At 36.9% G+C, this 12055-nt stretch overlaps 1 protein-coding gene across 3 annotated transcripts in view; it reads left to right on the top strand.

The window, feature by feature from the left end:
• sif (still life) overlaps positions 1-12055 on the top strand; it is a 35828-nt gene that overhangs the window by 21799 nt on the left and 1974 nt on the right. For all 3 annotated transcript variants that reach the window (XM_066402570.1, XM_066402571.1, XM_066402572.1), the window contains 12 exons: positions 209-488; positions 2262-2393; positions 2546-2728; positions 2781-2981; positions 3038-3265; positions 9720-9906; positions 9959-10341; positions 10448-10603; positions 10657-10851; positions 10921-11029; positions 11086-11265; positions 11323-11441. In XM_066402570.1, coding sequence (XP_066258667.1) covers positions 209-488; positions 2262-2393; positions 2546-2728; positions 2781-2981; positions 3038-3265; positions 9720-9906; positions 9959-10341; positions 10448-10603; positions 10657-10851; positions 10921-11029; positions 11086-11265; positions 11323-11441 — 2353 coding nt within the window. The remainder of the gene's footprint in view (positions 1-208; positions 489-2261; positions 2394-2545; positions 2729-2780; positions 2982-3037; positions 3266-9719; positions 9907-9958; positions 10342-10447; positions 10604-10656; positions 10852-10920; positions 11030-11085; positions 11266-11322; positions 11442-12055) is intronic.

Consider the following 12055-nt stretch of genomic DNA (forward strand, 5'->3'; position numbering starts at 1 on the left):
ATAAAATCCAAGATTTTCCCCAAATGATTGATGTCTTTGTTCGCTGATGGCTCAGTTGAAATTTGCCCGAATTAATCATCCGTCGAGTAGGTAATTGTCCGCCAGCAATTTTGCCCATCAAAAGGAACTGCGGTCTTTTGTGTTTAATCCTGTGCCGCAGATGACTAATGCAATTATTAGGTCCTTGGTGCAAGTTTTCGTTTTTCAGCTTCCTGAGCGTCAAGAAATGGCTGCTCCGCAAAAAGCATCAAATCGAGTTGGCTCGGAAACGAGGCTGGAAGGGCTACTGGGTTTGTCTGAAGGGCACCACTTTACTCTTCTATCCCTGTGAATCGAGGGAGGGAAGGAGCGTAGAAGCCGCCCCGAAACATCTAATTATCGTGGACGGTGCCATAATGCAGCCCATCCCCGAACATCCGAAAAGGGATTTCATTTTCTGTTTGAGTACCGCCTTTGGAGATGCTTACCTGTTTCAGGCTCCTTGTCAGGTAAGTAATCTGGCCTAATTCATTATGAAAGGGAGGATATGCAGACGTGTGAACGTGCCTGTTCCCGACTTTCAGACATCTATAAAATGTCTATAGAGCTTAGGATAGATGACAAAGATGTTTGTATAACACATTTTTAAGTCATCTCTGTGCGTCTGAACGAAATGTTTTATAACTTGAAGCGGTAAGACGTACCATCCATCGGCATAAGTAAGTCATCTTTAAGAGATCCATTTGAGGTCCAGTAGACTCCTTGTGGCTTTGCCAGTAGTAACATTTCCACGGATATTGAGAAATTGATCAATGCTCTCCTCTAGTTTCGTCGTTCCTATAGGAATTATCTTGCTGGCAACAATATCAGGAGTTTGAAAAACCGGGCCTAAGATATCTTTATGGCGACTGATTTATACGCAATATCGGCATAAAAAAGTTTTTAAGAATAAGATACGAGGATAGTCCTCGAAGTACCCAACTTGACATATACATAGATGGTTAAAAATTTGCCTTTATTACAAAGACCTAATTTTAAAAAGCTTGCGTTTAAAGTTTGAAGGTGCTATGTTGATTTGTGTTTCCTTTGGAGCTGTTTTTAACGAACGATTTTAAAGATTTTGGGAATGTGGAAAAAATTGGTCATCGATACGTGATTCAATATTTTCGTTTGAAAAGTCTTAGTCCATCCAACATCAAAGCAGAGTTAGATTCTACTCTGGGGAAATCTGATCCTTCCTTAACAACTGTAAATGTGGCAAAATTTATACGCGTTCGTAGGAGCTGCCAAGACAAACTCTGCAGTGGTCGATCCAGTGAAGTGACCACTCCAGAAATTGTGATCGAAATCCCCAAAACTATACTGGAAGACCGTCGGCTGAAATTGGGGGAGTTAACAGACACGATAGACATTTAAAAAAGTACTGTACATCGCATTTTGACCGAACAATTAGATATGAAGAAGCTGTGCGCAAGATGGGTGGCGAGATTACTCACAATTGAACAAAAACAGCGCTGTGAGGATGTTTCAAGGGAATGTTTCGCAAAGTTTCGTAGCACTAAAGCCGAGTTTTTGCGTCGATTTATAATCATGGATGAAACATGGGTCCATCATTTTACACCTGAGACGAAAAAACAGTCAAAACAATGGACTCAAAGGGGAGAATCAGCTCCAAAGAAAACGAAAACCGTTCCATCTGCAGGAAAGGAGATGACGTCAGTTTTTTAGGATGCACGTGGGGTTTTTATTGACTATCTCCCTAAAGGAAAAACAATAAATGGAGAATATTATTATGCAAATTTATTGCAGCGTTTGGCGGAAAAACTAACAAAAAACGATCGCATTTGGCGAAAAAGGAAGTCTTGTTTCATTAAGACAACACACCAGTCCACACTTCCGTTATCGCAATGGCTAAAATCAATCAACTTAGATTCGAACTTTTTCCTCACCCATCCTACTCGCCAGATTTGGTCTCGTCAGATAATTTTCTATTTCTAAACTTGAAAAAATGGCTCGACGGAAAGAAATTTACCAATAACGAAGAAGTGGAGTCTGAGGTTGATGCGTATTTTAAAGCATTCGAAGCTTCTTACTATAAACAGGATATCGGAGCCATAGAACATCGTTGAGAAAGGTATATCAATCTCAAAGGAGACTATTTTGCGAAATAATGGAATATTTTCCAAATTTTTTTCTTTAAGTGTTAGGTCGGGTACTTCTGAGACTATCCTTGCATCTTGTGCTATTAGGGCAATACCTTGAAGGTTCGCATTTTTCTTCAGGTTGAGCTAGAAAATTGGGTGAATAGTATACACAGCGCATGTGCTGCAGCATTTGCACGCCATCGCGGCAAAACTGGTACACTGCACCTGCTTCAGGAAGAAATATTCCGCCTTGAGAAAGCCATTGAAACGGTGAGTAACCTCCATGTTTTTTAGAGCCCACAGTATGCAACCAGCCATTTCCAGACCTATGTTTATGGGAAATTACAGGAATTTTGAACCTGTCTTAGAATTTTTTGACCAACATTTCGCAACTCCCTGTACATATTTGTTCCCATTTAAAGGACTACAAGCTGAAACACATGGCCGAAATGCAGCAAACCGTGGTAGTGGACATGGATGCCCGACAACAACTGTGCAACCAAGTGATGCAATGGGAGGAAAACTTAGAGCGGCTGCATTGCGAGCAGTTCCGGTTGCGATGCTATATGGCCAGCCTTCAGAGTGGAGAACTACCTAATCCGAAAGTATTTAACTGAGTCTCGAGCTCTGTTATATACTAATTATTCGATATTCTAGTCTCTCCTCACCCACGTTTCTAGAGCAACGAAGAACACTCTGAATAAGTTGGGGGTTTTCACTGTGTCATCATTCCATGCGTTTATATGCGCCCGCAGCCCTTCTCTCCTTAACAATCTGTTAGCTGGGAGGGGTGCCACCAAACGACGGCCCCCTTTGTTGTCCAGGTCTAATAGCGGATCAAGTAGACGATCTTTGCAAGTACGTGCATGATTGTTCAAAGTTGATATCAAGGTGTAACGTCTCTGGATTATTAGATCAATTCTAGAGATGAGACTGAAAAGAACGTTAAGGTGTCTCTCCCCGACCAAGTCACCACGACTGTATTCGTACGAGAGTCCATGTCAGTAGAAGAGTTTCTGTCGAGTGCCTGCGCCCGTAAAAATTTGAATCCGGCTGAGCACTTCGTACGCGTCAAGAAGCGCAGGGAAATGGAGGACCATAATTACTTTGTGCCACATCGTAGCGACTTAATAGAGACTTATGTGAGTATTCTGTGTGGCATGTCTCCGCATCAAGTGCATCTCTGCTATGTAATTATACAGGGTGTCCTGGCTTTTTGTAACAGGACTTTAGCCACGTATTCTACGCATAAAATAATATTAGTTTGTCGTATAAACCACTGCGCAGCTCTGATTATCACCCCCACCATACTATTAATTTTTTTGCAAGTTAAAATATGAACAATTTTTTTAAAATTTAATAACATTAAATAGGACAAAAAATACTATCTTTTGACATTTATTTACTTTTCCAAATGTTGCTTAAGTCACCGGTAGCCCAAATTGGCCGATTTTTTAAGTTGAAACATGAGTCAAGTGAGACCTCAAAATAAGTGTCTTTCACAACTGCATTTAGTGGTGTATTGCGATTCAAAATCTATTGACTAGTTTTTGAGTAAAACAGCTCTAAAGGAATTTAATGCATTATCTTCGATGTTCAATGTTTCACTGCTATCCAGCTACCCCAACTAACTTTTTATTTTCAAACAGAAAGGTGCCCATTGTAGTATATCAAATAAAAGGTAATTCAATAAGGGATACAACGGTATACTCAGAACTAAAATTGGATCTATAGAAAAAACAAAACAAAGTCAATATCCTAAAAAGATTAAAAGTTTTAATCTTTACTTCCTAAACAGATAATAAACTCTTATTTCACTTTTAAAGAGAGTGAATAAATGATGAAAAGACGTAGAAATTCCAAATCGTCTTCAATGCAAACAATTTTTTAGATACAAAATATTTTGGTATTCGCAGGATTCATGATTTAGTTGAATTATGTTGTGAGGCACCTACAACAGTTATAATATCAAAAAATTGAATCTTTTATCTAAGAAGCAAAAAATTGAAATTTTAAACTTTTTGGGTATGGAGAACGCAAAAGAACTTAAGAAGAGTTGTGCCCTATATTTAATAAGAAATATACAAACCGACCTATTGATGAAAATGTAGTTTGTTGGATTAATTAAAAATTTCAACACACTGGAAGTGTGAAAGCTGCTCCAAAATGTGGAAGACCTCGAACAGAAATTGAAGGCGATAAAGCACTAGACATTCTTTAACCTATTCATAAAAACCCCATACAGTCTACTAGCGAACTTGCCGATGAATTTCATATATCTGCAAAAGCAGTAAGAAATCTTTTAAAACGAGAAAAATTTCATTCATACAAAATTCCCCTTACACAAGTGTTGACGCCTGAAGATTTTGATCGCAGGATGCAATTTTGTGAATTGATGCAAGAAAAAGGCATTCAGGATAATAGGTTCTTTTCTTAGAATTTTATTTTCGGACGAAGCAGCATTTTGCTTAAATGGATCTATTCAACGATATAATTGTCGTTACTGATCTACAAACAATCTTCATTGGATGCAGACTCTGCATACACAACAAACGCAAAAACTTAATGTATGGATGGATAAAATCGGCCACCAGTTCGTCGGTTCATTTTTCATAGAGGGGAACTTTAACAACGTATCATACTTGTACTTATTGCAAGACGAAATAGTGCCATCGATCGCTTCAATTTTTCCTGCAGGAAAAGGGAAACAAGTCGCCAACATTATTTGGTTTTAACAAAATATACCATCACACTATGCTATGGCCGAGAGAGAGTATTTTGATGAGTTTTTCACTAGGAGATGAATAGGTAGAAGAGGCGCAATAGAATAGCCGCCACGATCTCCAGATTTTACATTCCTCGATTTTTTGTAGGGTCATTTAAAAGGTTTTGTTTACAAAAATAGACCACAAAATTTAAATGATTTACGTCTTAGAATGTAAACAAAATTAGAGTTAATAACAGAAGCAACACTGGATAATTGCATAATTCGAGGAGCAACTGAGTCAGCGCCATATTATTACTGGAGCTTAATTTGAGCATTTATTGTAGGAATTTCAGTTTTGTTTGATGTAATAGTGAGTTACTTCATTTTGTATCTAATAATTTTATCTTTTAAGCAAACTGTAGATTTTAGTTCTGAGTATACCGTTGTATGCCATATTGAATTACCTTTCATTTGATATATTACAATGGGTACTTCTTCACTTGAAAATAAAAAGTTAATAGGGGTAGCTGGATAGGGGTGAAAAATTTGAACATCGAAAATAATGCATTAAATGTCTTTTTTTATAAAATTATACGTGTTTAAGCGTTTTAAAAAAATATCAGGTTTACGAAAGTTATAAACGTGTTGCAATTTTTTTACATGCGCTGTATATTCATAAGATGAATCGCTGAATGTTCTGATTCAATATCATTAGAATTCATTTGGATAAATAAACAGACATCCCACATCAAAAGGCAGAAAGACATCAAATTCAGGGCGTGGCAAAAATCGGGACATTAAGGAAGCCTTCTGTGATAGGAAAATTACAGAAACGAGTTAGGAAATATACTATAAGTTATTTTTCTGGCTCTGCTTGCCTCCCATAAACGAATAAAAAAACCCACTATGCCAGTCTCGTTTCATCTTATTTAAATGCCTATTAATTAACGCCGTTACGTTTAATATAGAGCCGCACGGTATATTCGAGAAATGCTTTATTAAAGAAATACAGCGTGTTGAAGTTTTATATTTCTTCAAATTTATCTTTTATAGCTCCCATAGTGTTTGAGATGTTTAACTCAAATTTTCAGCATAAGTTACCCTTTGAGGTCTACATGATTAGATAATACAAGATGATCGTGAAAATCTACAGGTTGATATTTTTGGGGTTATTACTCATTTTATCGTCCAAAACTTTCTTGTGATGCATTACATAAAATTGAATTTTAGAAATTTAAATTACCTGTCCAATTTAGAAACTTTTATATGTTTTGACTATTTTAGTATCTGTCACCGTTTTTCAGTTATTTTGCAATATAGTGAAGTTGCTATTTTTTTCATCAAGTAGGTTTAGTTGGTCCTGATATTTCTGACATCTTACTGACATTAGATTTTGTGATACTTCTATGGTGTAAACCGGAGTAAGGATTTATATATTGACGATCTGAGAGTAAAGCGGATTTTTAACAGAAGAGAAATAAAAAATTAGAGTAGACAAGAATAATTTTAAGTAATTTCAGATATAGAATAAATTGAACAGCGATGATTTATTCGATAATAAAATAATTTAAATCAATATCAAATCATTTTTCTTACAGAAATTGTTGGAAATGATCGCTATTACGTTCTACTTATAAATTAGAACGTCGCCATAAAGAACGCTGAACATATCTCAAATTTCGAGCAATTATTTTAATTGCAGAATTTCTTATTCGTCTTATAAGTTCTTCTTGAGAGTTTACAAGAGTAGACTACTCATTTTCCTTCATAAACTCCTAAACATAAAAATCAAAAGGTGTTAGATCAGGCGATCGAGGAGGCCAAGCAATTGATCCTTTACGACCGATCTATCTCACTCTCATAGTTTTCATTTAGCCAGTTCTCCGCCACCAGAAAATAATGTGAAAGACATCCGTCTAATTGAAAATGTGTTCTTATTGTTTGTTGGAAAGGGATATTTTCCAGCATGTTTTCCTGCTCAGCATTTAAAAACTCTAAAAACAATTGTCCATTTAATCTGTGGAGTAAGATATATGGTCCCAACAAAAAATCGCCAAACATTTCCATCCAAACGTTTACACTAAATTCGTGCTGGAAATTTCGTAGACAAATGAGATGGGGATTTTTATTATCTGGTACGTGACAGTTGCGGAAGTTAACAATGCCACATTTAGTGAAACACGACTCGTGTGTCTACATAATTTTTTTAAGAAATTCAGGATGATTGTCTGCTTCATTTAACAACGAACGGGACTGCTTCGGAACCTCTGGGCAGTAATCCTTGTACCGGCTGCAAATGATATGGGTGCATATTGTTTTGTTTTAATGTAATCCATATTGTGCTTTTAGAATAGTATTGCATTGCCTGGACGCTCGACGTGTATTTAATTGACGGTCACTTTCAAAAGCATTTAAGATTCTTGCCTCTAAGCTTCCACGTCTTTGCCGGTTGTACTCATCAACTCCAATTTGATTTGAACCATTGGCTTGAAACATTTGATGCACTTTCATAAAAATGCTTTGGATGCAGCTGTTGTGTATTTGAACATTTTCTCCGGTGCTCGCGAGCTGCACTAGAAGAATTACGATCGCACAACCCGTACAAGAAATACATGTCTACATGTATTTCGTTAGAAAATCGAAAAGGCATCATGCATTATTTAAATATTGTTTGTAAACATAATAGCACAGACTTGACATATGTCAAACTTCTATTGTTTATGACGTCATAGTTAAAATATCAGAAACCAATAAAGCCTACTAGATGAAAAAAGTAGCAACTTCACCATTTTGAAAATCACTGAAAAACGATGACAGATACAAAAATGGTCGAAACATACAAAAGTTTCTAAATGAAACAAGTAATTTAAATTTCTAAAATGAAATACTATGTGGTGCACTACAAAAAAGTTTTGGGCGATAAAATGATTCCCAACCCCCCAAAAATATCACCCTGTAGATTTTCACAATCATCTAGTATTATTTAATTATGTAGATCCTAAAGAGTAATTGATGTTCAAAATTTGTGCTAAATATCTAAAAAATATTGGGAACTATAAAAGATAAATTGAAAAAAGTATAAAACTTCGACGCCCTGTATTTCCTTAATAAAGCATTTCTTCAATATACAGGATGTTTCAGAACTCTGGGAACAAACTTCTAGGGATTGTTGAGTGCAACAATAGAAGACATCTGAAGATGAGAACCCGTGTCCGCAAATATCTTCCTAAGGCGCTACGGCCTTAGGATGCTTTAAAACAGTTATGTGCAAAAATATTATATGTTTTATCGAGTTTTAGTACGTTTTATTTGAATTTGTTTGTACAAAATAATACTACAGAAATTATTCAAAATGTCCTTGAATTTGAATGCACCTGTTAAGTACATTTTGCTAAATGTTTATTTAGCCAAGACTAACACCTGAAATTATTGATCGTTAATTTCACATGTTCACTTGTTAGTTTTGCAAATTTTAAAAAGTTCGCAAAATAATCGGTCTTTATGGAGGACTACATCAATTAAGAACTGGCAGATGTGCATCAGGCATATGGAACAAGTTGCAACGCAAACGCTGCTGCATGGCCTTGTCAAGAATGGTATCCTTCAAAGCGACATCCTGAGTACAAAAAGTTTATTGCAATTCATAAATGACTTACCCAAACCAGCACTTTAAAACCTAACACACGATACTGGTGCAGAAAAACAGTAAGAACGATCCATTTAGAGAAAGAAGTTCTTTTCGAGTTGCAGATGAGCCTTCGACTAACACTCATCAAGTTGTGCAGGATATGGGTGGAAATTACGTTTCCGTTTGGCCGGTACTACATGAACAACTTTATCCATACCATTTAAAAAAAGTTCAAGGTTTGACCTCAGCCGATTATCAGCCAAAAGTTCAATTTTGTCAATGGCTGCTTCATCAGATTGTCGAGCAAACTAATTTTTTACTTTTTATTTTATGGACGGATAAAGCCAGTTTCACATGATATATTATAGCACATTCAACAATAGGAACAGCCAGGTTTGGCCGAAAAAATCCACACGCGATATTTGCCGGAAGTCATCAGCAACGTCGATTTGTTAACGTGTTAGCCGGTATTGTTGATAACCATTTGGTTGGGGGGATTAATTAAGTACCTGATGCCCAATCTTTTAATGGAGCATATCTACAGGCGTTTTCTACAAGACGTTCTGCCGGAACTTTTTTAAAACGTCCCATTAAACGTTCGACAGCATGTGTGACTGCAACATTATGATGCGCCTGCGCACGTTTTTATTCAAACCTGTCAGTATTTGTAACATCAGTTCGGACAACGTTGGATCTGCAGAGATGGTCCAGTTCCGTGGCCTCCTAAGTAACCCGATCTAACACCTTTAGATTTCTTTATGTGAGGACATGTAAAGTTTCTGATTTATGAAAGAACAGTGAAAACAGAGGAAGACCGGATTGCACGAATCACTGCGATATTTAAAGCCGTTTAAAACGATTATCAAATTTTTAGCCAAGTCCGCAGAAACTATCTATGTTGCTTGAACAGATGCAATAAAGTTTAAATACTACATTCTGAGCAAAAATTGTAGTATTATTTTGTACAAATAAATTAAAATGAAACGTACTAAAACTTGATAAAAACATTTTTGCACATAACTGTCTTAAAGCGTCATAAGGCTGGAACGCCTCAGGGAGATATTTGAAGATACCAATTCTTATGCTCAAATATCTTCTAATATTGCACTGAACAATCGCTAGAAGTTTGACCTCATAGTTCTAAAACGTCCTCTAGTTTATATAACAAACTAATATTATTTTTGTGCAGAATACGTAGTTAAAATCCTGCTATAAAAATTCGTGTCACCCTGTATAATGCTATGTATTATCTATGACGCAGTTGCACACCCACGAAGTGGTGGAAGTATGTGCCAAAATCCTGTACCAAGTTGAACTATCCCGAAGCACCTTGGAGCAAATGTGGGGGTTTAGTGTCGAAGCCGAATTGGTCGAAAACGCAGATAGGCAGGACGAATTATGCTGCTATGTCAGCCGAGTGGAGGACAAGAGCGTCGCCATGCAAAACGGTGCTTCCTAAGATCCTTTAGAAGACATTTGCACTCATTCTAGACTTGTCAGGTATCATAAAAGGCGATGAAATAATGGTAATCAACGGCTCGATTGTCTCGGACCTGGACATGATGTACCTGGAGAGCGTCCTTCAGGAAGAACTCTCTCTGTGCATGATGATGCGTTCCTCCCGCACCGAACCTCCGGATATTACTGGCATGCTGAGGGCTACGGACGACATCATTGAGAGTCTGGTTTGTCCTCCGCCGCCCACAGAGCCGCCAGCTATAAGTGAGGAGATGATTTCCGGACTTATTGTTCCAGCCCCAGGAAAGGACCGGTATATTGGGGAAACCACTGAACACCAAGGCGCCTCGGCAGATGGTTCCATGAAGGTTTCCTCTAGAACTAATTCGTTTGAGATTGAGAACTTGTTGAAGAGTGCTGAACAGGTAAGTGATTGGGTTACAATCACTGATTATTGTGCGATTCTTATGATTTTTATATGCCGGCCAATGTTATAAAACGAAGTTTTCTACCATAGCGTGACTGTTGCAGGTTACCGGTTTCTGTCGGTCCCCAATAGAGTCCCGAAAGTTGGCGAATCAAAATTCCCAAACCGTAATATCAACCCCTAACAGGCAACTTTCCGATTCCGAGAAACTTCGGAAGGTCATTATGGAATTAGTCGACACGGAGAAAACATACGTCAAGGTAGCATATTTATGAGACAAACGAAAGCTCCTATTCAGCTGATTCGTTTACAGCACCTGAATAGTTTATTGGAAAACTACTTGGAACCTTTGAAAAAGGAGACATTTTTGTCGAACGCGGAAATCAACGCGCTATTTGGAAATATCCAAGAAATTGTTGCTTTCCAGAGGCAGTTTCTAAGGAATCTTGAAGAAGCCATCGAACTAGAACCCGATTTTCATAAGTTTGAATATCCGCATCTTTTCAAGGTAATAATTAGCTACCTTAGAAGTTATGCTTCTCTTCAGATAATTCGAGATTTTCCCGCTTATTTTCAGAATATTTTGTTCTCCATCGGAAGTGCCTTCTTGTATTACGTCAATCATTTCAAATTGTATAGTTCATTTTGCGCCAGTCATAGCAAAGCTCAAAAAGTTTTACATCCAAGTAAGCACTAATTGAATAAAGAATAAAACCAGGCAAGTACCTATAAATTGATTTAGATGAAGGAAATCAGGCACTTCAAGAATTCCTCATATCGAGAAACCCTAAACAGCAACACTCTTCCACCTTGGAATCCTACTTAATCAAACCAATACAAAGGATATTGAAGTATCCGTTGCTGTTGCAACAGTTTAGGAACCTGACTGAACCAAACAGCGACGAGCATCAGCACTTAGTCGGTAAGAGGCGACCCTTAGGTTTTCTCATTACAGATCTGAATCAAGTTGCATTTACAGAGGCTCTTAAGGGGATGGAGAAAGTGGCCGAACACATTAACGAAATGCAACGAATTCATGAGGAATATGGTGCGATATTTGACCATTTGTTTCGGCAGCACCAGAAATCCTGCAAGCAGGCAAGTAGCTTCCCCTTTTGAGCGTCATTTCCTTGTATTTCAGTAGTAGTAGTTCATCTAAATATTGAAGAAATTAGTCATCACGGTAGGTCACCAAAAATGAGTCCGAGATAAACATGCGTTATGGTTACAGTGGTTCAAAATGTTGCTGAATAGTCAAAATCAAAACAACATTAACTATTCATGCATACATGTATATATCAGATGTTTTCAGAAAGGGTTGCTTATACCACTAATGCACCAAATTTTGCGTTTTTAGACAAAAAATCCCTCTTCACAAAAGTTTTTGATTGTTCCAAAACACTTTTCACCCTGAGAAAAAATTATTTTCCTATACGGGGAGTTCAGAATCTTTCAAAATATGGTTTTGATTTAAGAGTAAAGTAACTCTATTTCTTATTTTTAAGCAAAATGTTACTTGAAGAAGTTGCTTAGAATTATTTTGATATCAAAATCTTAGATTTCAATTGTTTTTATTCATTTGTGGCATAAGCAGCCCTATCTAAGGACACTCGGTATATACACATATTATTTTATATATCATATTTTTTTATTTTACTTAATTACTCGGACTAATATTTTAGATTAGATTAGAATTACTGGTATCAAATTCA

This window comes from Euwallacea similis, chromosome 26, assembly GCF_039881205.1.
Source record: "Euwallacea similis isolate ESF13 chromosome 26, ESF131.1, whole genome shotgun sequence".
Taxonomy (NCBI): domain Eukaryota; kingdom Metazoa; phylum Arthropoda; class Insecta; order Coleoptera; family Curculionidae; genus Euwallacea; species Euwallacea similis.